The 25,738-nt window shown below is 37.0% G+C and overlaps 3 protein-coding genes across 5 annotated transcripts; 1 reads left to right on the plus strand and 2 right to left on the minus strand.

Annotated features, from left to right (window-relative positions):
- Nucleotides 1-210: 210 nt before the first annotated feature.
- Nucleotides 211-3,696, minus strand: LOC112553780 (polyubiquitin-C-like). The gene is given in 7 exon segments (XM_025221222.1): nt 211-1,437; nt 1,440-1,483; nt 1,485-1,585; nt 1,588-1,716; nt 1,718-1,789; nt 1,791-2,504; nt 3,543-3,696. Coding segments are annotated over 6 exon segments (2,049 nt in total). The 5' UTR covers nt 3,543-3,696; the 3' UTR covers nt 211-448.
- Nucleotides 3,697-6,884: 3,188 nt separating this feature from the next.
- On the minus strand, nt 6,885-17,325 carry LOC112554438 (protein misato homolog 1-like). The gene is given in 16 exon segments (XM_025222213.1): nt 6,885-7,565; nt 7,567-7,612; nt 7,859-7,974; nt 8,672-8,770; nt 9,262-9,443; nt 9,805-9,936; nt 11,114-11,266; nt 11,515-11,649; nt 12,094-12,209; nt 12,375-12,388; nt 12,907-13,048; nt 14,012-14,093; nt 14,450-14,525; nt 16,023-16,135; nt 16,427-16,519; nt 17,117-17,325. Coding segments are annotated over 16 exon segments (1,740 nt in total). The 5' UTR covers nt 17,195-17,325; the 3' UTR covers nt 6,885-7,402.
- Nucleotides 17,326-17,399: 74 nt separating this feature from the next.
- LOC112554183 (6-pyruvoyl tetrahydrobiopterin synthase-like) lies at nt 17,400-22,786 on the plus strand. Of its 3 annotated transcripts, XM_025221821.1 has the most exons (8): nt 17,410-17,550; nt 17,859-17,930; nt 18,919-19,011; nt 19,803-19,882; nt 20,282-20,304; nt 20,675-20,731; nt 21,456-21,526; nt 22,488-22,786. In XM_025221821.1, exons 3-8 carry the CDS (start codon nt 18,920-18,922, stop codon nt 22,633-22,635), a joined length of 471 nt encoding a protein of 156 aa, XP_025077606.1. In that variant the 5' UTR covers nt 17,410-17,550; nt 17,859-17,930; nt 18,919; the 3' UTR covers nt 22,636-22,786. The 3 variants fall into 3 exon arrangements, with proteins under 3 accessions (XP_025077605.1, XP_025077606.1, XP_025077604.1); XM_025221820.1 differs by lacking the exon at nt 17,859-17,930 and having other exon boundaries at nt 17,400-17,550; XM_025221819.1 differs by lacking the exons at nt 17,410-17,550; nt 17,859-17,930 and adding an exon at nt 17,940-18,507.
- Nucleotides 22,787-25,738: the final 2,952 nt, after the last annotated feature.

The raw sequence follows: 25,738 nt of genomic DNA on the forward strand, positions 1-25,738 counted from the left end.
TGCTTACTTTTAAATCACGTGATCTTTGCCATGCAATGTTGGTACTGTATCACATAGTGGTCAACGGTTTTAGTGATGCAAAAGTATTTAAACCCACACATATGCCTGTAAGAAAGGATTAACTTTAACGACCCAAACGAATTCACCAGAAACACAAAAATTGCAACCTTATTCAAACAATACTTTAAACATACAAAACTACAACGAAAAAACTTGAGCTGACTTTATTTATTTTGCAATCAAAAAATATTTCCAAGACCTAGCATTAGTTCACAGCAACTAAAAACAAGTCCTAGGAAACGTTTGAAGCGTTTTCAGCTACTTTCTCGAAAAGTGCTTTTTTAAATTACTGACAGTTGCAGAAATTAATTATAATTAGCAAAAGCTTTAATAAACATCTGAACTGTAAATAATTCTTTCTCAGTTAACAATCTTCTTGTCCAAAATATTAGAAACCACCACGCAGTCGAAGAACAAGGTGAAGGGTGGACTCTTTCTGGATGTTGTAGTCAGATAGGGTGCGACCATCTTCAAGCTGCTTGCCAGCAAAAATTAGACGCTGCTGGTCTGGGGGAATGCCTTCTTTGTCTTGAATCTTGGCTTTGACATTTTCGATGGTATCTGAAGGCTCAACCTCGAGGGTGATGGTTTTGCCGGTGAGGGTCTTCACGAAGATTTGCATGCCACCACGCAGTCGAAGAACAAGGTGAAGGGTGGACTCTTTCTGGATGTTGTAGTCAGATAGGGTGCGACCATCTTCAAGCTGCTTGCCAGCAAAAATTAGACGCTGCTGGTCTGGGGGAATGCCTTCTTTGTCTTGAATCTTGGCTTTGACATTTTCGATGGTATCTGAAGGCTCAACCTCGAGGGTGATGGTTTTGCCGGTGAGGGTCTTCACGAAGATTTGCATGCCACCACGCAGTCGAAGAACAAGGTGAAGGGTGGACTCTTTCTGGATGTTGTAGTCAGATAGGGTGCGACCATCTTCAAGCTGCTTGCCAGCAAAAATTAGACGCTGCTGGTCTGGGGGAATGCCTTCTTTGTCTTGGATCTTGGCTTTGACATTTTCGATGGTATCTGAAGGCTCAACCTCGAGGGTGATGGTTTTGCCGGTGAGGGTCTTCACGAAGATTTGCATGCCACCACGCAGTCGAAGAACAAGGTGAAGGGTGGACTCTTTCTGGATGTTGTAGTCAGATAGGGTGCGACCATCTTCAAGCTGCTTGCCAGCAAAAATTAGACGCTGCTGGTCTGGGGGAATGCCTTCTTTGTCTTGGATCTTGGCTTTGACATTTTCGATGGTATCTGAAGGCTCAACCTCGAGGGTGATGGTTTTGCCGGTGAGGGTCTTCACGAAGATTTGCATGCCACCACGCAGTCGAAGAACAAGGTGAAGGGTGGACTCTTTCTGGATGTTGTAGTCAGATAGGGTGCGACATCTTCAAGCTGCTTGCCAGCAAAAATTAGACGCTGCTGGTCTGGGGAATGCCTCTTTGTCTTGGATCTTGGCTTTGACATTTTCGATGGTATCTGAAGGCTCAACCTCGAGGGTGATGGTTTTGCCGGTGAGGGTCTTCACGAAGATTTGCATGCCACCACGCAGTCGAAGAACAGGTGAAGGGTGGACTCTTTCTGGATGTTGTAGTCAGATAGGGTGCGACCATCTTCAAGCTGCTTGCCAGCAAAAATTAGACGCTGCTGGTCTGGTGGAATGCCCTTCTTTGTCTTGGATCTTGGCTTTGACATTTTCGATGGTATCTGAAGGCTCAACCTCGAGGGTGATGGTTTTTGCCGGTGAGGGTCTTCACGAAGATTTGCATGCCACCACGCAGTCGAAGAACAAGGTGAAGGGTGGACTCTTTCTGGATGTTGTAGTCAGATAGGGTGCGACCATCTTCAAGCTGCTTGCCAGCAAAAATTAGACGCTGCTGGTCTGGGGGAATGCCCTCTTTGTCTTGGATCTTGGCTTTGACATTTTCGATGGTATCTGAAGGCTCAACCTCGAGGGTGATGGTTTTGCCAGTGAGTGTCTTCACGAAGATTTGCATGCCACCACGCAGTCGAAGAACCAGGTGAAGGGTGGACTCTTTCTGGATGTTGTAGTCAGATAGGGTGCGACCATCTTCAAGCTGCTTGCCAGCAAAAATTAGACGCTGCTGGTCTGGTGGAATGCCCTCTTTGTCTTGGATCTTGGCTTTGACATTTTCGATGGTATCTGAAGGCTCAACCTCGAGGGTGATGGTTTTGCCAGTGAGGGTCTTCACGAAGATTTGCATGCCACCACGCAGTCGCAGAACCAGGTGAAGGGTGGACTCTTTCTGGATGTTGTAGTCAGATAGGGTGCGACCATCTTCAAGCTGCTTGCCAGCAAAAATCAGACGCTGCTGGTCTGGGGGAATGCCTTCTTTGTCTTGGATCTTGGCTTTGACATTTTCGATGGTATCTGAAGGCTCAACCTCGAGGGTGATGGTTTTGCCAGTGAGGGTCTTCACGAAGATTTGCATCTGAAAATAGAAGAACAATTGACAATAACTAAAGAGATTTATTACTTCTTTCTACAGTTTTGTTTGAATCATACATGTGGCTGCTTTGCTTTGATGAAGTTCTTTGTCGTATAAATATTCTAGCAATAAATAATCAGAGTTAATTTTGATGCCTATCTGCCATATTTAGATAACTTAAAAGTCTCTTTAGACTGCTCCCTACACCGTTGTAGATTCCTTCAGACAAATCATTTTGTTTATTTGCGTGAAAGAACGCGTATTTGTCTAACTGAGCAAGTGTGTCGAAAGGGAGTGAGCGGGAGATACTTTGCGGTGTCGTGACAGACAATGAGAGTCTAAAATAGTACCACTATTTTCCTATCAGTTAATTAGAGCATAGAAATAGTACTAAACACAGTTTTAACAGAAAGTCACTTGCTAATTGGGCCAACGTAGACTTGGAATACTATAATAAATTAAACATATTTCACAAATTAAAGTAAATAATGCTAGGAAACTTCCTTTAATTTTACATATAGAAAACTTTTCTATACCAACTACTTTATGTCTGAAACTCTGCCAATATCAACAACGAATCACATTCATTCCCGAATTTCGCAGGAAAAAATACCTTCTTATTAAATGTTATTTCCATCGTGACAGAATAACGAGATGCTGGCATTTGCCCAAGCAATTGTTGTCCCTACTTCCCCCTTCCCCGTGACACTGGCAGATCTTATGTTTGGTCATTATGCGAAAATGATTAGTCATCGCGAACGCCATCTTGAAAAGACAAAACGGTCGCCTACCGATCCGTTCACAAGCCCTTCCAAATGTTTAAATACAGTGAATCTGAACGAAAAATAACATATCTGCGCATTGTTATTTCCTACAATCGCATATGTTTACGCACACACCGACGGCGATTTGATTTCACAAGGCCCTAGACTACTCCGTCGAATCACGAATGATTCGACACTACTGTCATTAGTTTAACATAAATTCTACTTAACTTAAGTTGTACCAAAACTTCAAGAATAAGATAACAACTAGTCTTACCGTTCCAGAAGTTACAACCTGGACCCTTGTATACGAAAAATTTGCGAAGAATTTGTAGCTGATCGTCGACGAGAACAAGTCGGCTAGACGATTTCTTCGGCTGTCTACTTCGCAATGGCACGCAGAGCGTTTTATAATGATGCATCACGTGGTCTGCTTCAGGTCGTGTGATGTCATGGAACGTCAGATCTAAAAATATATATTTTTCTTTCAAATGAACAAGCGCAGTGGAGACGAAAATATTTTTATTTTTATCAGTTAAAAAACAGTTTTTTTCCTCAAATTGCAAGTAGTTGTTGTATTATACTTCTAGATTTTGTAAATAACCCTAGCCTTTCTTTGTCAAATCGTGGTCGAGCATTCTAGAAAGGTGAACCCACTCTATCTTTAGTATAAAAAAATTGCATTGCAATCAGTCAAGAGCTTGCGTTGACTATACTAGCTGCACTCAGCATAAATTTATCGGCATGAAAACATTTCTGGATGATTCCGACCGTGCTTGTATGACCGCTTAACATTGCTGAGTCTTATCGATAAAATGATAATTACGAAAACATAACCGAGTCGAGAAATCATCACTAAACATGTTCATGTTCATGACACGAGTACACAATATTTTCCTCACCATCAAAGACTGGAATAACAGATGGTGGAAGAATACAGCCTCAACATCTTTAAAAAAAAATATATAAAAAAATAGAAGAATTGTTTTACTAGTTCAGATGTAGATCATCTCATTGCTGACAAAAAGACCAGAATTTGAGTAATAGTAAAGCTGCTCGTACTACATAGGCCGACCAGACTTGGCAAGAGGTCATTAAGGTCAGGTGTGACGGATTAATTATCATGGTGTGCATTTCACTCTTTTTTATTGACCTATGCTTGTCACCCCGTAGTGGTCGCTGAAATGGAGGTAGAGGGGATGAATTTAAACAGCAGCTGACAAGGCTGGAGACTGAATAATAATTTTATAAACCATACAATGTCAATAAAAATTTCCTATCAGGGCTAAAAATAATCAGGTAAGACGATAACCATCACAGAATTTTGACAGTCACACACTATACAAAGTTCTTTCTTGAGCAGCTGTCCTGCATAGAATGATCATTCCATTCTTTTATATTTTCAGCAAGTTTTTCCTTTTTGTCATTAGACTTTCTGAAGTTACTCTGAAGAATAGTCTCAGTATTGAGACAGGTATAGCCGTATAGGTTATGTGGCATGGCTTGCATCATTTTACTGTTGGCAGAAGAAATTCTTGGGAGGTGTCTGGATTTTACTGTGTTAAGTTAAAAATCTCTGAACAAGTCATCTGAACAATATTTCTTTGACAATGGGCACATTTTTGGTGAAACAGTTTTTGTTTACTCGAAGTTCTCATAAGCTTAAAACTACAATCTCAGCTTACTAGCTAGCCAACCATGGGTCACGATGAACGAATGGATTTTCTCCAAATGTTCCCTCTACTTATTGATCATACATCCTCTTTCTATATATATATCATCATCATAACCTCTTGCCCTTTTGCATTTGACAGATGATAAAAAAAAATGAGTTGGGACTGTAAATTACAGTTCATAAACTACTCAGAATAAATAACAAACAGGCTAGATATGGTTGATTCCGATTTTTTTTTGTATGTACACTGTAACTTCATTAATTCACACTATTTTTCCCCCATGATAATACTGATACAGTGATAGTTTTGCATTATGTTTAAACATTTTCATTTTATTTATACAGTAGATGATGGAACATAACAAAGCATTAAGAGGATTGTTTGTTATGTTGGATCCTAAAGGATAAAGCAAGCTTGTTGCTCCAGATGTATATTCTAGAACTTGAGTGTTTGGATTATCCCTACAGCAAGACGTAGGACGATAATGAACACAATTTAAGAAAGCGTCTCAATTTGGAGATGTTATTAAGTCCAGGATTAAGATCATGATGGAATTAACATTAAAATGGAATTAAAAAAAGTGACAGGACTTTTGCTGAATCTGGAAAGCAGCTTCAGTTTCTTGGGAAAGAGCCTTTTTGGTAACTTCCAGAACACCAAATAATGTGACACTTACTTGAAGTCAGTCTCGCTCAGAAGGAGAGGTCAGCATGGAGAAAGAAAAAGCACAGTGTTCAGTCTGCTCTTTTCTCTTTCAATATGCAAGAAAATTGAAGAAACTGTTTTAGTTTATAAGGGCTTCTACACTGGAAAAATTATTGATATTGGTAACTCTGAAACGGTAGATGTCAACTTTATGGGGTTACAAAACCAACATAAAAGTAAAAGCAGAAAGTGTGTACCTGTGGCCTAGACTAGATACAAAGTTTTCTTCAGCCTTGAATTTGCCGTAAATATGATCATCATTCCATCCTCTTTATATGGTTGAACGTCCAAAAACATTAATGACCAGGAGTGCAGTTGAAGGTGCGCTTTATGTATGAATGACAAAAACCAGCTGAGACAATTTTATGGGAAAAAGATTATCTACCATTGTCAAATAATATTCTTCTGCCATCAATCAAAACTGACCATTAATGAATCTCTCTAAAATACCCTCACTTCTTTATTAAACCTAATGTTATTTCTTCATTAAACCTAATGTTATTTTTACAGAATTGAATCTGACATGGAATGTAGAAGATACTGGTATTTCATCATGTATTCCCACTAGCTGTATATCAAAATTCTGTATACATTGCAGTTAAATTTTTTAAGTTAGACATGCAGTCTACTTCAAGTTATAGATGATTTTGACCTCCAAATTTTATTATCTTCATTACTCTTTCAGAATGACCTAAAACACTTTGAATATACTATAGTCAATTTGAAATTTTGGCATTTCTATAATTTTCTTTTAAAGGTGTGTAGGTTAGGGTGGATGCTTCAAGTGAGATAGTGAAAGAGACAAATGAAAATTACAGCTAAGGCAATGTCCACCAACACACAAATCATGTTGCTAGTCCCTTGTATACTGCTAATGTGATGGCAGACATAAGAAAGACATTATGAAGATAAAATAATAATTATGATCACAATATAAATCATGATTTGGGGACATTTTTGAGAGCTGGCAATAATGAGTATTCCAGCTATTTCAATTTATATTCATTAAATACAAAGTTTATACTGATTCTGGGATAATAATAAGTTGTTTTTAACATTGGGTAAAATGAGACAAGTAGTCAATACCAACAAGTATCAGCAGATAATGTTTTCAGTAAATTTAAAGAGATGAGCTCTGACACACTCTTTTCACTTCCACACTTGAAAGAATATATAGCAGAGACAATTGAGACAGTTTCAATTTTGAATGTTACTGAATACAGACGATAAAACAAACATAATGGTAATCATTTTTTATTTTACAAATGATTCTTTTGAAATAATGAAGGCTAACCCTTTAAAGAACTCATTCACTCCATTTACAGGTCTAGAAAGTTACAATTTTTGTTAATGACTGTTTAAAGCTCTCTACAACACTCTTTTCCAAATTATGTGAAAATACATGCAGGATGTTTGTAGGAGTGTATCAGGTGAACAGAAAGGGAAGTATTCACTGAGCACTTGCACTGAGCTTTACCAATCATTAGAAAAGAATGCAACCCCCACTAGACCTTTTAAAGGAAATCATTCACTCACTGATGTTAGATGTTCATGGGGTGGGGTGACTGATAAACTTTCCAAACATTCTAATTGAAATTTGAAATACAACTATCACAGTTAGCTGATGTGAAGCCTTGCATCTTGAAACAAATCAAACTATCGATAGTATGTTGTACATATTGTAGGTCACATGAATCCACTGATACTGATCATCGTTCTTATGCTCACTAGAAGTCTTAGTAAGATCACTCCACTATCAGTCATTTCCATGAGCTATATTATAGCAATCTGCTAGTTCGTGCACACTCTGCAAAGTTTCTAAATACTCCTCCTCTTCCAGTCCTGCTTCTAGAAAATGATGAAGCTTTTTAATGTGAAAGCGAGCAGCTTCCATGTGTAAGCTACTGACATAATTCCCAATCTGAACTAGACTGCAATGATGTCATCATGGGAACTGACTCTACCCCTGTTGGACAAAAAATGCAATTGCAATCATGACTCAAAATCAAAAATACCAATGGCCAAACAAACCACAGAAATTGCAGAAAGTGAAAAATATAGTCACAAACTGCTCTTAAAAACCACTAAAAAAAAATGTGATACAAAATCTGAGTCCCTGACAATATCCTGCTTGCTTATTAATAATTATAAAGATGCTTTGGATATGTGCAGCTAGGAAATCAGTCAATCAGATAAGCAACATTCTACTTACCACATTTTGGATGTCTTCGGGTATCACTCACAAACCCTGTTTGTGTTACTCTTTGGTCAAATATGTGGGGAAAAGGTCTTTTGACAATTAAGGGATCTCTGAGAACTGACCCTTCACTAAGAACAAAATAAAAAAGAAAAGGACAAATTAGACTTCTTAAAACTTGTCATCTTCAGTATTTATCGGGGACATATATCTCTGGACTGGTAATAGTGTGCTGAGACCAACTCTTAGCCTCTCAAAAAGTTGCAGGCTGTCAGATCTCAGTGAACCATTTAACAGTTCAGCATCTAGAAACATGATAACATTCATCAACAACAGACTTGCGTGAATTTATTACTTGGGTTTTGTTTTTTTGTGTTTGTTTCTTTTGCAAACGTCCTTGGCCTCCACATCCCGTGAAACAATAAACTGAAAACACAACAGACCATAAAGCTTAGGCTTTTGTTCCTCACAAGAGTTCACATTGCTCTTATTCTTGATGTTGATGGCTAAATTGGAAGTCAATCTGTGCTTTGGCCATGTTTAAAGTTAATGCAGAAAATTCATCTGCAAGCAGTCCAGATATATATATATGTATCTGTGCTTTTATGTACTTTACAGTTCTCACCATTCATACTGGGTTCCCTTTCTCCTGCTACTCCCTGCAAAGCAGGTTATTTGAAATGACTTGGTAAAATTTTGCAAAATAGAAAAAAGAGTCTTTGTTCACCATCTGAACTTATTTGATAGTTGTACGAAGACACAAGTCTATCAGAAAGTGGCTGGGTTAGACTGACTTGAGGGCAGAAAGGTTAACAGGGGAAGACTTACTTTAGGCTGTTTGGAAAGGTATTTGATAGGAAGAGATTAAGGACATCCTCAACAGACCCAAAGGTGGAGATAAACCGTGGGGCTGTATGCTGATTCTCCCTGAAACAGAAGTAATAAAGTTTTTAAAGCATGAATGCACAAATATGAAACACTCATATATTAAGTGTAACTACCTGCATGTAAACAAAATGACTGGGTTCTGGTTGCATTGGCTTGTACTGTAGTTGAACTGACTGATGGTCGAACTGGCAAATGGTTGAATTAAGCGGCCCCCAATAAAACTTAAACCTATTTCATTATAGAATAATAGGGAGGATAAAGAAAGAGAGTTCGTGAAACTAAACATGGAGAATCTGCCCTGGTGAAAAGTTATTGTCTAATAAAAGCATACTTTACTGTATGCTTTTATTTACTTTTCCTTAAATTACAGTTAAGGTTGGAAAAAAAGCCATATCATGATTTCTTTTCCAAAAGAAATGACACTTTTAAAATGTTAGAAAATCATAAATTTCATATTATTGTTAAATTTAAACCATGGAGCTGATAATGGGTAAAGAGTAAAATCTGAAAAGGCATTATCATGTCTGTACCGGTGGATCCTGTCTGAGGGGATGCCGCGAACAACACATGAATGGACGATAGGGTCAATCTGACAGGTCACACTTGGAGTCAAAGCATGCCACAAGGAGTGTTTTTCATAATTTATCATTATGTCAGCGAAGGTCTCGGACTCAGCCAGAGGAAATGGTAAACTAGTGTTAAGTGCTGCCACCTACAGAGAAATGTTGAGACAGGATTTATGAACAAATACCACATTCTAATATAGATTTAAAAACAATTACCCCCAGAAATCACACAAAACAATAAGTAAGCCATTAAACATAAAGATTATGTGACAGCTGATATAGCCTTGAAAAATATGTATCATAAATACCCTGTAGCTAGGATAAGAAAGCACACAAATTGCTAGCACTCTATTATCCTTCTAGCATTTTGTTACAGCCATCTTTTCATGTAAACATATTGCAGAGCACCTTAATCTTCCCAGTTTGATAGAAAAAAAAATCTATTTGACATATGAAGTTGACACAGTCGGTATGAAATAAAAGGTTTATCATTAGATATGTACTGACCTTTCTGCCACAAAATGAAAAGGATGCAGTGAGATCTGCCATATTCATCTGACTGCTCTCTCTTCTGTAGGGCAAGGTCATTGTGTCAAATGCTGATGCCAAAACTGCACTGGTGTGATAGTTTAGTTCTGCCTTTTACAGAATAGATTAATTTCTTTGATGCTTCACTTCTAATTATTCTAAAAACGACTTTTGGCTACCAAAAGATGATGAAGAATAATAAATGCTGGTTCTTGATATTTAAGTGATATTTTAACAAAATTATACAAACTTGTCACCATGAGTTTACACAGTAAAGTGATTTGACTGAGTTTTAAAAACTAAAAAGATTCTGCTGCAATATAATTATAGTTCTTCTAAAATGATCAAACATGCATTATTACAGGTTTTCAATAACAATCATAGCTACTCTCCATATTTAAAATAATGTCATTATCATTTATATGAAAACACTTGTTTTTCATGTCCAGAACAGCTGCATCATGACAAATTTTAAAGGGCAAGTCAAAATACTTGTCATACTTAAAGGATGATAATATTCTGAGTCTTTCTGCACATAATTTCCAGTTTTTAAAAAATGTTCATTCATCAAACACACAAGACTGGTCATACTTTTTTATATGACATTTAACAGCTGTTGATTTTGAATTCTTGGTTTCAATTACGGATGTCAAGCACAAAATTTGAGGAAAGGCTACAATCAGCCATTGACAGGAATAACATAGTACATGTGAATAATATGAATAAACATGTAAAAATTAATTAGGTCTCTTATCTAATGGCTGATAAAGTAATGAACAATTATACAGCAATGTTCATGAAATATGACCACAACCCATGAACCCTGGCTTTCATAAGTCACAATCAATGCAAAATACTGGTGTTTTAGGTAAGAATCTGTACAAAGGATTCTTTAGTACTGCATGTTTCAACACAATGATGTTAGGGGAGGAATGGTATGCTATTCAGCATATTACTTCATGGAGGTGTTGTAACAATGTAGGCAACATGCATGTTGTTTTAACAGCCACATCAAGGAGGCATCATTCTTTCTAGTGCATCCTGGAAAATGTGGCATCTAGAGATAAAGCAGCATGGCTGCCTTCACCTCGGAGCTGCATGGTATGTGCATTCATAAGTAATTCTGCAGCTGGTAATCATGTGCAGAAATGATTCAGATTATTATATTCATCATTTCAGGCAGCTTGTCTTTTGACTAGCCTTTCTTTTTGACATCTGATCACTGAAGCTTTGAAGGGAATCTTATTGATAATGGCATCTGTCTCACAAGACAAAAAAGTGTACTTACATTGTAATGTAAGAGAGGAAAACCACGTGGGGCACCCAGGTTCCTCCACAAGGATGAGGACAACGACAATGGAATGTACAAGGAACTTAAAGGAGCACATGTACCCAAACTCAAGGTGTTGTTGATGATGCGTGTAGCCCTCTGTAAAGCAGTCTGTGACAAGACTGCATGCTAGAACCTTCATGGTTGACTTTCCTCACAACATGCTTTATCAATCAGTCTTAAACAGTTAAACATTGTATGTATAGATATGTTGCTGAACTCTGACTTTGTGGACTGTGTTATCAGTAGGTTTCAAAAGGGACGAAAGCATCAATCTGTACAACAGTCATTTAAAAACAAGAATATTTTAAATCCATCTAATAAATTAAAAACAAGTTAAAATGAAAGTAAAGTAGTACTTGGTCTGGAGTAATGGCAGGAGCAAGTGAGAGAGTCAGCAGAGATTTGCTGGGGAACTCATCCTTGAGATAGTGAAGAGCAGTTGCTGCTGCACCACCAAAACCATTGCAGGAATCAAACAGCACATGGAAACCCTAAGAGACAAAAGCCAACGAGCAATAATTGATTCTTGGTCTGCAGCTTATTTTGACATCATGTCTGCTGAGCTGGAGCTCGCTGCAGCAGATTCATGGCTCTGCCTATATTGTAAAAAAAACCAAACCAACTGCTGAAACATAAACTGTGCATAGGACAACATGGTAACTCATAATTAATGCATGTTCACATGAAAACATAAGAAAAAACATAAAATGTCATAGAACTACTATACACCATGTAGAGGTATATATATATATCCATGTCAAATCCCATCTACAAACAATGAAAAAGATGAATTATTTGCACTGAATACATTTTTCTTGCCATTCAAACCCATCATTAGGATTTGACTGCTGCAAACTAAAAATAATATAAGTGCAAAAAAAATCTGTCAAATAGAACAACAGGGCTAAGTTATGAGCTTCTTCCTGATATATTACCTGAAGCTGATCACATTCCTCCGCAAAAAAACGGACCTTGTCTTCCCACTCTTCCCAACAGGTCTCCAGACATTGCTCCCTTGCCAAGACCAAAAATATCAAATGGCTGTTCTTCACTGTAATGGAAAACATATTTATTCTTAAATATTTAACATATTAAAAATCCACTTTGTCAGTTAGTTTAGTTAGTTTATTCCTTGTTGCTCCTTTGAGGAGCATAGGGCCACAACAACACCTGTCCCTCTTTGTCAGTAGATAACACATATTATCCCATATTTTACCTAACAATGGTATGCTGGAAGCAAAAATGTTCTGAGAAACAGCGAAACCAGTCATCATGACCGGCAAAATACATGTGAACTCTTTCTCTGTGCAGTAACAACAGCTCATTGAGTAGCTGTCTCTCCTCTTTTGCTTTTAATCATTATACTTATGCTTATATCTTTGTTTATCATAATTTGATATGTCAGTCTGTACTTCATCATAACAGGTAAGAAAAAAAAGAAGAAAAAACTAACCACTTAAAAAAAAAAATAAAATAAAAACATGCCACTATCAATTACCCCCCTAAACCCAACAAAAAATGCAGATAAATGGAAGATGACTGAGTCAGACATAAGATCTGATCTGTTCTTTTGACACCCAATAAGTGATTCTGTTTCTGTGGATTTCTGATTTTCTTGTTAGCATTATTTGTTTATTCTTCAAAAACTCCTCATTTATAGGGGAAGCTGAATGAGTTGTAATTGTCAGAGAGCAGTTTGAGTTAGGGAGAAAGAGAATGTGTACATAAACATATAGTAAAACACCTACCAGTCCAAAATATAATTTTGTATTAGTTGAACTGATCTTGGGTGCAAATGAGTTCCCAAGAAGTCAGACCACACTTTCACTTGGTCATCTAGATCAAAAAACTTGTGTCCAAAAACTTCATCAGAGTTCTCCCCAAGCTTTCCTAAAATAAAAACAGTTTTCCATTTACTGTTACCAGTTTCAATATAGCAATAAGAAAGATGCATGCAATACATAAAAATATGCATCATATATCATCAAGCATCCTCAATAAAGACCACAACTGAACAGTACAAAAAATAAAAAAATAAATAATTATAAAATACTGCTTAGCCATCTCTGTCACTTGTCTACTCTGACACACAGTACAAGGATACAAGGTCTAAAAGCCCTTACTCCTTTGCTCTGCCTTCTAGAGATTTTCATGACACCTGTAATTCTATGCTCCTAGCCTAACTCCTGACAGTATGGCTGGCAAAAGGGCTGAAGATAGACAGTGAGCAGGGAATAAAGCTGTAAAGTGAAGAAACAATCTGAATAGTTACATGAGAGTATGATTAAGTGGAAGGCCTAAAACAATATGGCAATGTAAAATGATGGCATGAGAACATAATTAAGTGGCAGGCCTAAAACATGGCAATGTTATATAAAGACCCTCAACCACAATTGTGTTTCCAAAACGAAGTTTTCCAGTAACACAAAATTTTTGTTTGGCTGTACCTATTACACACCAGAGGTTCAATGATCATTTAACTACTGATTTCCGAGACTGTCTTTCTGGTGCAAAAATTAGTCCTTTTTTCAAGTAGGTCAGCACCAGTCAGAACCAGAGCTAGTCTTAAGTGCATTCTGCCATGGCACAATAAAACTGATATTATTTGATGTGAACCCAAATTCATATAATATTCGTCAAATTATCTCTTGGCAACAGCTGAAACATAAAAAATATCTTAGCCTAGTTGACTTGGTTGAGTTGCACAGTGAGCCAACATGACTGCTTGAAGTCAAGTTTCCCCCCACGTTGACTAACTATTAAAAACATGAAATGAAAAAGTTAAAAAAGAAGTTTTACAGTAAAAAGGCTTTAAAAGTAACAGGGTAAAGAACATAAAGAAAAAAATGGTACCTGAGTTTTTCACATCCTCTGTATCTTTGGTATCATGCACACTCACACTGCTGCTACTCTCCGATCTTTGCTCATCTTCATGCTGAATTGATTCCCAAAGTACTTATAAGGTAAATGTAGTTGTAAAGTGCTTTAAAAATAAATGTATTAGTTATACAGGTGCAAATAGTTTTATTGTCATCCTTTTCTTCATTCTAATTACAGGATTGTATTAGAGGTAGCTAATACCAATGGCAACATGATATAAATTTTACGCTCTCACCCACTTTCCTAAAGAATTCAATAACTGGCCACTTTGCACACATTCATGCATATGTGTATAAGAATGAATATCATAAGCAAGGAAGACCAAAGTTTATTCACACATACACACTCTCAAAAGTAAATGTACACACATGCATTAAAGATTTTAACTTAAAAGTATTGTCTTGAACGTACCTCTACACTGTCAAGATGTTGAAGATATTCATTTTTGCAACTGGGAACTGATTTGTGAAGAGTGACATCCCCTGACCTGCAAAATTTCCTATATTTCAGCCCGTTGCAATGCCAGGAACATATACAGAAACCACAGGGTTTAAACAATCATCATCGATTTTATACCAGAAAAATCCCTGCTCCAAACCTCAGCTTGAACTAAGTTCTGGATGGGGAAATCTCTTAAAAATCTCCAGCTTGATTATAATTTTATTGAATGTTCATAGCAATAATGATTATGGCAAAAGAAGTTTTGTTTACATCAGCATTGTTAGGCAAGAGTACAAGTGCGCTATTGTACTTTTTTTCCCATATCAGGTCAGCATCAAACAGCTGCCAAAGCATAGCATATGCTTACATATTGGCATAGTTTGTAAGCAGGCAGACAAATGCAAAAGTCTTTTTCTTTCTGAGAACAAAAATGTCCGATCTTGACAAATTTATGCCCATGTGCTCATGTAAATTTGGAAAAAACTTTGTTTAACAGATCCTGGCCGTGGTTATTTTATATGTTGGAGATAAGTTTTATAGCAGAGGATCCTAAATACAGACCTGTATGAAAAGCAGTGTTGTGTGAAGGTGTGCTGATCGTATAGCAGTTTACCACTGAAAGCAGGCTTAGGAAGGAGGGAAGACAACTTTTGAATTTATACAGTTTTACTTAAGAAACCAATTTTTTTTTTCCCGCATGAAAATTGAACTAGAATTGATGATCTTAATCCCTTGTAAGTTAAGTCACTATATGCAGTATGGCATATTACACTGTTTGCTAGTTAAGAAGTTTACATAATTTTTACATGCTGGTTGACGTTCAAGGAATATTTGTAAAGAACCCTTACCAGAGAAGATATCTTTCTGTTTTCATGCGAGTGGGTTAAATTTTTCATCTGTCATATTTATTCCAGAAATTATGAATGCATATGCTTATTACCCACATGTATACTCAAGAAATTGTGGTGAATGAAGGAAGCATAGTATGCAATTTGTTCAGCTGACATGATTGTATAGCAATTTGCTTCTCTGTCATGCAATGTTACAATGTCACGGAAATAAAATGTTATATTTAAAAAAAAAAGTTCTGGATGGGAAAATGTTTCCACAGTGTACTACAGAAATGTTTTTTAATTCTAGCAGCTGACTGGCTAAGCTCTTCCTACGGAACAAAAAAAAAGTGGAATGGTTTAATTAAGAACAAGATGTTAATGGTTTGAACCAGGTTCAGATTGGGAAGGATCCCTCAGTCAATTGACATCACGGAAACAAAGTGGTTTGTAAACGATGAACAAATCATTACATCAAGACAATGGAAAAACATACTTCCATTTACATGACTGGGGAGACTTTGCAAGTCCAAGTATACACAAGAGTGAAGAAGCATGAGGGAATAGTTGATCTCTTTTCTTTAAAGGCTCTATCAAAACAAATTCACTGACAACAAAAAATGAGAATTGATCATGTTAAATTGTTTGTTTTGAGCTACGTTAAATGCAGTAAATAGCAAAAACAAAGTTTTATCAAAACTGTGATCACTCACCATTTTACGTCCTCTTCTTTGCCCTCTTGGTACAGCACTCCTCCCTTTGGAAGGGTATTCAGGCTGCCTTTGAGGTCAAGAAGAACTAACCTTGGAGTAAAAGTCACATCTCCCTGAAAAGGAAGGAAGAGAGTGTGGTGATGAACATCCTCTTGTATGTGTGAGAAGTTATATTTGCACTCCTCTGTATGAACATATTTATTACACAAATGTGAACTGTATTTATTGAGAATATCTTTGTATTTTGTAATTTAGTTTATGACCCTATAATAGCATTAGCAAGTGTACTGATGCAGGTTAAAATTCCATTGATAACTGAATATTTTATGAGCTCAAAAATAGAACTCAAATACATGTAGCTGCCAACTGTAAAAATTTACACTTGGGAATAATAAATGTCTCACTTTAAGTGTCTGTCCTTCCCTAAAAAGGATGTCATGGTTCACTTCCTTTGGGAACAATAGAAGATGTTTGGGATCATAAACAAATGAAGCTTCCTGCAAACAGACCATTATTTCAAGAAACAAATTAGTGAAAAGTCACTGAAGTTACACAAGGCTATGTAAATATTCAGGCAAAACCTTTGATAAGATATATATATATAGATGTCTCTGTGTTAGATGGAGGGCACTTTTTATTTCTGTGTATAGGTTTAAGTTGTTTCTGTAAATCGCAACAACCTGGCTTTGCCTGGAGTACAGCGCTATGCAAGTTCCATAATTATAATAATAATTTCTATTACTATATACATTTCCATGCTCAATTCTTTTATTTCCCTATTTTCTTGTGCATTTAGCTATCTCTCAAATGAAAATGTGTACAATTTAAACAGGCTAAACATCATTTACGTGTGATCAGCATCTAATATCGTAACAATCCATGGATAGGCGATTTAGTACACCTATTGCTACTAAGGAAAACAATTTGATTCATGTTTATGAGTGTATGTTCTTGTGTACTTTATTCACAACTTTTAGCCTCAGTTAACCACTGTATGCGTCCACGAGCGCATTACTAATAAATTGTGACAATGTCACTACTTGTAACCAGCGTGCACGGAATGACAGATCACAAAACACATTTTATTCATTAACCTGCAAATTCCACATTTGAGTTCCAGTAAAATTGGCGTAATGGCCAAACTGAAGAGTAACAATCTCGCGACCAGACATTTCATTGATTATTTCTACGACATTAGTAAGATGAAATGACTGTTTTTAAGCTGTCTGTGGATTTTATCTACCACATGTGCGACTTCGCCCCGCTGCTTAATGGCATTGTCCAAGTTGTTGGAAGAACGTTCGCTTCCATTGGGTTTTGAGCCAGTATTTTCGTAGAAGTTACCCAATAGAATTACTCAAAACATTACAACCATCACCAACCCGAATCGCCGAAAAATTGTAAACAATCGTCGATGAGATTTTGTCACGAGACCGTTTGACATGCAAATAAAATTTTATTAAACCTTAATTAACACCGTGAATTGACTTGCAGCTAGACGAAGTTCTTGAGAACAACAACCTGATGCGTAAGACAATTTTTATTTTGCGTATGTAGCTTACGTCGGAAAGGTGGCGGGAGGTTCGTTTACGTGCGATGCAGTAGATGTATATATCAAAATATTTATTTTGTGCGCTGCATTACTATTATATATAGTCGTTTTCATTTTCGACGTGCATAAAGCTTACAGCTTGATTTTTCTTCTCTATTAGGAGATTACCTCCGCACACACTTCATAGACTTTCCGTTTTACAATATACCAGTTTCATATATGACTAAATTTTCCTTTTAATACTTATTTAATTGCTCTGTTATAATTGTTATACCGATCTTTAGATTGTGGTAATCTTGCATTTTACGGTGCGGAACACGCGAGCTTGAGTGGGATCTTTGCATTTCTTCAGTGGGGTGTATGTAATTATCCATGCACATTGTTTTGACGATGAATTTTTAAAGTAGATCAGTTAATTGTGTGTTTACTATAACGGTGGTCTTGAAGTCTCATATATATATATGCCCATTCCTTCTTGTCATCTTTAATCTACACTTTAAGTTTTATTGGGTATTTTTCATAGTAAAAGTTATGTGAGAATTTCACGTGGAGCTCTTCTCATGTGACCATACTTGCAGATGGTAGAAGCATATGGATGTGTAATACAAGTTCGTGGGTAGAAGCTGACTGGAAAATATATTCTTTAGATATCATGATAAGCAATGTGTGTCAGCATATGTTTTGCAGCTCTAGTCGCAGCTGTTTTGTGGCACATGGTATACAGAGTCCAGGAAAGGGGTTAATTGTTAAGACTATATTTAGTACCTTGTTTTTTTAAAATTAATATAAATTATGGAACTAAAAGAGAGGAGAAAAAAAAATGGATGAAGTTATCGCCCCTTTCCCTTTTCTTGTTTGCCTGATAGAGCTGTGGATCTAACTTATACAGTGTACGTGTTTCTTAAAGATGTTTGAGTGGGAATCTGGCAGAGGGTAATGCATGCAGACATTTGTGATTATTGATCTTGCGAGTTTTATTTCTAATAATAGTAATATTAGTAATATGTTTTTCTAGTAATATATATATATGTATTCTGATGTATACATACTCTTTCCCTAATTCTTGGGGAATATGTCAGAATGGTCCATAGATATGTGTATGTTGTGAAGCCAGAGGGAAAATTGGGATCTTATGTTAGTAAGGTATTTATGTGTAAAAAAAAAATGTAACATTATGATTTTGATCTCTTTATCATGATGCTTATAGAAATGTATTTTGAGAACAAATGGGAATGTTAATTTGGGGAAACATGTTAATGAAGAAAGTACCCAGTCATTAGACACACACACACAAAATTGCACTGATCTAAACTTTTAAGATAGGTAATGACTTACTATTGTTAGAATGAGTACATCTGGAGATGGAGCTTCTTCCAAACAGCCAGTTGTTTACATCAGTCGCTCAGAAGTGTTCAGCGCTAGCCACAGACTGCACAGGTAAGAAGTTTTGTTGTTATGTTTTTAGTGTTATAGTGTTATATATGGTGGCTGTTGGTTCAAGGGCTGAAGCACCAGTCATGATGACAGTGAGAACTGGGTTTGTGGGTTTAGATTTTGCCTGACATACTTCTCTCTGGATATGACACCTGTTCATTGGGCTGATTGTCAGTGGGTAATTTGTTCTAGGTAGTACAGTTTCCTCCACACTGTGTGTGTGTGTGTGTGCATGATTTTTTAAAATTCAATTCTTTTAAAACACCTGGATGAACCTAGGTTCTTAATTATTATGTTACTGAAGAGTATAGCCAGTGCAAGACCCTGAACTTGAGCTCATGCTAATTTGGAGTTGTCATAAAAGCCAGTTTAATTTTGTGGTGTCCTGAAAAATTATTTTTTAATCTTCTTAGATAATGCAGGGGAGAATTGTGATGTTCAAACAATGCAAGGCTTGTGTCTTGTGAGTGGAATGCCTTCATTCAGACCTGGTGTTAGTTCATTGTGATACAGAAAACTAGCTATTTAAAAACCATTATACTTTAGCTTTAATAGCAATCAGTACATAATTTTATCATAAAACTGTCTTACCTCTATTGAGAAACTCTTAAACAAATCAGTGGCCAAGTCTTGGAATAATAGAATGAAAATAAATACTAGCGCTACATATATATATATAGCATTACAGAGCAAGGAAAAGATCAACATTTTTATCATTTTCACTTTACCAATTTGATAATGGCCAGTTACCTGGGGATCATGATTTTCCTATCATGTGTTTTGTGTTTTGGCAGCCATCAACTCAGTGATGAGGAGAACAGAAAGCTTTATGACAAGTGCAATAACCCTAATGGGCATGGGCACAATTATAAAGGTACTAGTATTGACAAAGAACTTTTTTTTTTTAACAGGAACACATGCCCTTAAACACTTGCACTTACACACACATAAACACAGAGGTGTACTAGCGTTTCTTATGAAAGATGTGTTTTTATGTTCCATAGTAAAACAGTTGCACACTGTCAAAGGTGTAATGTGTGTTTAGTCCTTCTGTTTCTAGTATGCATACATTCATTTTTCTTGTTTCCTTTGCCTGTATTTGTGAAGTAAAGGTGCACTGTTGTTCCTGGTGTGTATTTATTGATTTTCTTTTTAAACTTAGCTAATTCAGCTGGTGATTTCCATGAACAAGTCCTTAAAATTTTGTGTACTGCTTATATATAGATATCTTTTATAATCTATAATAATATATTTTACTCTTTGTCTTCTGCAGTTGAGGTGGTTGTGCGTGGACCAGTGAGTAAAGGAAGATCATTATCTTTCTTGTACTTTCTGATGTGCTGTTGACTGGTGTGGGCTTGCAGATGTCAGAAATATATGTACATATTTTAGGAGGGATTATTTGAAAATTGTCGTTGTAGTCTGCATTCAAATTATGAATGAGCAGAATGTATTTTCAGTAATGTAGTATCATACAGTGTAGATGTGTACAGAGTTGACTTGAGGCTAAGGGAGGAAGCAATAAGGGTGTAATGCTAAGAGGGACAGAGTTTTTAATCAATAGAGATTGTGATAATTACAATGTACCTGTGTTGATTTGTGTACATATGTTTGGGTAAGCTTGCATATATGTGTCTGTGGCTTTACTTATAAGCCTGTGTTTCAGGTTGATCCTGTGACAGGAATGGTAATCAATCTGAGTGACTTGAAAAAATACATTGATGTAAGCATGCAGCTTTATTCCTAAATTTACTTTTTCATATACCAGGCTATGTACAATTAGCTTATGTGAAAAAATAAATTATTGATTTTTTTTTATGCCTGGCAGCAAGATTTGTCCACATTTGTTTGTCTAGGTGTGAGTGTATATTAGAAGTCAAATAGTGTAAGACATTTTGTAATATGTCAGTTTTGAAAACTGATATTTTGTCATTATTATCAACTATCAGTGACAGTTTTACAAGTATAAAAATATGTCAAATAATAAATGCAGTTTCTTAACACAGGTTATTTGTTTTGGCTGTTTAAACCCATGCCTTTAATTATGCAGTTCTGTAAGAGATAATGCAACATCAAAGAATCATTATTTAAGGTATCAGCGTTATTGCCTTCTGAACCTGTGCAGTTGGTATAGCAATCTTATGCTTTTGTGTTTGAAAAATTATCTCCCCTTTCCCAGTTTCACATTAGCTCATTGGAGAATATCCTATTGCTGGCATCCTGTATTACACTGTTATTGAAACAACTTTGGAGGGAGGTTTAATTTCTGCAAAAGACCATTCAATGTTTCTTTCATGGCATATCAGCCAGTATTATTTTGTCCCTTTTATGGTAAAACTATTAAGTTTTCATGGAGAAACATTTTGATCTCAGTACTTTTATGAGAGTTAGCTCTCACTCTGGTTCTTGGCTCTTTCTCTTGCTTATTTCTAAGTATTTTCTTTCAGGAATCAGTTATGTCTGTACTGGATCACAAGAATATTGACAAGGATGTTCCATACTTCAAGGATGTTGTCAGGTATGCTGCATGTATTCAGTTTTATTTAATTGATTATGAGATGGATGGAGAATGAGAAGGAAATTTATTTATAGGTAGTTAAATATCCTTAGTAAGAGCTGTCTACAGTTAGTTTACTCAGTTGTATTAGAGAGATTTGTTTATCTGTTTATCTATATAAGTGGTAAGACTACTCAATTGTTTATCAGTGATGTGCTTAAATTAAAACTGATCTATTTTCAGAAGTACTTCTTTAAGTAAAATTCTGTTGCAAATTCTCATTGGAATTGAAAACTACTCTGTATGTCTCTTAACAAAGAATTAGAAAACAGATCTAACAGAGAATTCTTCATATATTGTACTCCCATGCTTGCAGTCCTCTGCTGCATCATTAATGTTCATCCTGGAATTTTCTTGTTAATGTTGTCCATAATGGCTAAGTGGTTCAGCTGTCATGCCATTTTGAGGGTTTGAGATGCTAGGGCTGATTTATCCATTTATACACATGGCCAACTTTCTGTTTAGTGTGCAAGTAGACATACTCTTTGCATCAGGATTAAACTATTGTATTTCTGTCTAGATGTTGAAGACTAGATTGTTTTATTCATTGTTGTTGGATTCATTCCTTCTTTGATGCTGTGTATATGTGTGCCTATTTACTGTTTTCAGAAGCTTGTTTACTGTCTTGATCAGTCTCTCTCCATTCTTTTGCAATGATAAACTGAATGCATAAATGTCATTACTGTAAGAGAGCTACATTTCCCACATTTAGGTGGGTTTTTTTTCATTTCCCCCTTTATTGACATGATAATTGCTTTGGCTGTGTTACATTGCATAATAAGGCAGAATTACTGTCACTTCTTTGTTCTCTTGCACTTTTTTAAAAATTCGAATGATAACTTATTTTTGTTAGTTATCTTGAAAATCCAAGATATATTTACTGATGTGGCTATTTACTAATTAAACTTGAACTTCCAAACAGCACAACTGAAAACATTGCAGTGTTCATCTGGAACAATCTAGTCAAGCACATACCTGAAGGACTCCTTTATGAAGTCAAAGTTTACGAGACAGATAAAAAGCGTCATGTTTTATCGAGGGGAGCAAGTGTAATTGTGGTCAGATGTTAGTTAAAAATGTGTTCTGTCAAGCTAAAATGATATGCTACTTCAATGTGGGCATCAGATTTCCTGTAAAAGAAAATTAGATCATGCTTTAAAATATTTCTGCTTTTGGATGAGTCGCATTGAACTGAAAAATAAAGGACTATATGCTGCTACAGTTTTGTTTTCTTTCAATAGACTGGGTTTTATAAGGCACAATAGTTTCTGAAATAGATAAGGTCTAGAATTTTGGTTGCTAGCATTACATCATATACCCTTTGCAAAGAATGTCAGTAACAACCATAGCATAGAGAAAGCTTCATCACAGATGTATATAAATCCTGGCTTCATGCACTTTGCACTAACCCTAGAATACAAGAATGATAGTGCGATTATTATACTCTTACTGCCAGAAACCAGTGTTTGTGAGCTTATGTGTCTTTTGTTGTAGTCTTCATAACAACTCTCAGACTTACCCTCCTTGCATTATCAGACAACTGATAATCTATCATTACAAAGCAGAAAGGTGTAATTTGTAATTGAAATAGTATAATTAGTAATTCCTGAGATTCTCTTTCTGTGCATGAGTGAGAGAATGTTTAAAGCAGATTGATTGGCAGGTGGAGGTGGAAGACAGAAGGTAACACCTGTGCTTTTGAAGCAAATACGTTGAAACATAATCTCTCTGTCAACTATTATATTTTTTGGTTTTAGAAAGAGGGGCGCACACAGTCAACTTGGCGTGGTATAACTGTACATAGCTTACATACTATGGGCATAATAGGGGCAGCGTATACCGCCGACAGTGCTTTGTTCCCTCCACCCTCCACATACTGTAAATGCATGTCTGTTTAGAAACGGTGATTGCAACTTTACAAGCTCTTTTTTACCATCAGATCATATTGTTGATCCCACGTATTTTGACACTATACTTTGTACGGAAAGAAAATGGAAGACAGCTTAATGGATTAATGTGCTGTCATTTTGTGTATTTTGAAGACTGTGGCCGGGCCGGACCATCGGTTAGTCGCGGCTCCTAAAAGCCCTAGCGCCAACCAGTCCGTTAATTCCTTTTTGTTCCAGGGAAGAAGACGGAACTTCCCAAAGAGAATGTTCTACTGCAATTCTAACTCTTAATCGTCGGGTGTGCTATCTTACTTTAGCCTAACATACCTTGGCTTGAGTTTTTCTGTTTCCTTCCACCTACCGCACACCCACACTTAGCCGTCCGTGAAGTCCACAAAAGACCCTGCTTTTTCCAAAATAATGTTACGTGTTTTATTCTTTTTGGAGTGTCGTTCAGTCTCGGATCGGCTATAGCTTCTCTGTCACTCAACGCGTGCTGTTTCACAACTGCTTTCTACCGTGCACGAGACGACAAGTAACATTCACCCAAGGAATGTACAACTATTTCGTTCATAGGACGAGGACAGAAATACATGAACTGAATCACACACACACAGCGGTAAGTAAATTTAAAAGGATAAATTCACATAATATACACATGCAAACCAAGTCGATCGATCCATCCAACTGTACTTATTCTTAACTCCTACACCGCTAATGCCTATCGCCTACTTCTAATGCCGTCTGCTTACGTTGCTAACAACAAAGGGGAAGGAAAATGGGATTTCGATATACTTGAGCCACTTGACTGCGGACCAGAGCACCCACACAGTGCATTCGAAATAAAATGAAGGGAGTGAGGAGAGCATGCAATTTTGAAATACGTAAGTCACTTGTCAGTAACCAAAACACCTCGATGCAATTAAGGTACTCTCTCCCACACTCAAAATAGAGTAAACTAAAAAGGGGGCATTTATGTACCTGAATCACCTGACAGAGGGCCTGAACACGGTGCAAGGGTACTTTCTCTCGTTTTTGCCCCCTATACACAACTTTGGGTGCTACGTCACCCGCTCCCTATACACAACCTTGGGTGCTACGTCACCCGCTCCCTATACACAACCTTGGGTGCTACGTCAAATGGAAATGGCTACGGCATGTATGTAGAATGAAACCAGAGGCACCATCCAAAATATCTCTTCATTTGACAGCAGATGGCAAGAAGTGGCGTGGTCAGCCAAAAGAAACATGGCAAAGATCAGTGGAACGTTAATAAAAGGATCAGAAACTTTCCTGGAACAGCACGGCTAAACTTGATTATTACAGAGGGGTAACATAAGTTAACTAGTTAGCACAGCGGGGTGGCCGAGCCGCACCTGTCGAGTGCGTAACAGTTTTTTTAAAAAAAATAAAGTTTGAAGAGAAAAGGGGAACCAACAAAATTAACCGTCGCCGGCCAGCGCTTCAATTGCCAAGGACTCATGGCAAGTGCACAGACGTACACTATGTTTTGGGGGAGTGGAGGCTACGTCTTCCTAGAAAGGTGCGGTATTCATATTCTCGCGTACCTCCGATTTTTGTGTGTGTATAAGTTGAATTGTTCCATTGTTAGTTATATGGATAAATATAAGAATTTTTTGGTTGTAACTGTCAATAGGCGCAGTCCAAGATATAGTACTAAGGTACTAGACTGCTCTCGCTTTGTCCGTCAGCACTCTTCCGTTTCCTACCGAGTTGGACGACGGAGACTCAGACGGTCGTTTATTTCATCTTTCAATGTTGCAATCAGCCTCTAACCCAACGTAACTTAAGCAGTAACTCTAAATGTACACTCATACATCTAAACAAAAACCATCCACCACACGAAAAAGAAAGCAACCAGAATTTTAGACATGATTTTAAAAAATTAAATGAGAAGAAAATAGAACTCCATGACCTTATTACAAAAACAGTTTTGACACAGTGGCTTTCAAGTATGGTAGGATTTTGTTGTTGTTGAGTTGGTGTTATACGCCGAGCCAGCAACTATAGGCTATATCACGGCAAGGCAGCCAGCCCTGTAAACAGATGCCACGTGCAGAGAAAGAACAGCGTGCCCGAGACGAGAGCTGAACCCAGGACAGCCAATCCTCGCTGTATTGGTGGCAGGCGCTAACCGTTACGCCACCGGACCGCCTTCCAGTATGGTAGGAAAAAGTTGTGTGCAGACACCACCGCACCCCGGTCATTCACACCAGCCCTTCCTCGTCTCCATTGAGTAGTTTTCTTGGTCATACTAACCGGC

The sequence above is a fragment of the Pomacea canaliculata genome, linkage group LG13 (assembly GCF_003073045.1).
Source record: "Pomacea canaliculata isolate SZHN2017 linkage group LG13, ASM307304v1, whole genome shotgun sequence".
Classification (NCBI taxonomy): Eukaryota; Metazoa; Mollusca; class Gastropoda; order Architaenioglossa; family Ampullariidae; genus Pomacea; species Pomacea canaliculata.

What these genes read in the sequence shown, in the direction of transcription:
- LOC112554183 (XM_025221819.1), top strand. Translation starts at nt 18,482, where the DNA reads ATGTTTGAGTGGGAATCTGGCAGAGG. An exon ending in ACTTGAAAAAATACATTGAT is followed by an intron (nt 20,732 to 21,455) that starts GTAAGCATGCAG and finishes ATTTTCTTTCAG; the next exon opens with GAATCAGTTATGTCTGTACT. An exon ending in TACTTCAAGGATGTTGTCAG is followed by an intron (nt 21,527 to 22,487) that starts GTATGCTGCATG and finishes ACTTCCAAACAG; the next exon opens with CACAACTGAAAACATTGCAG.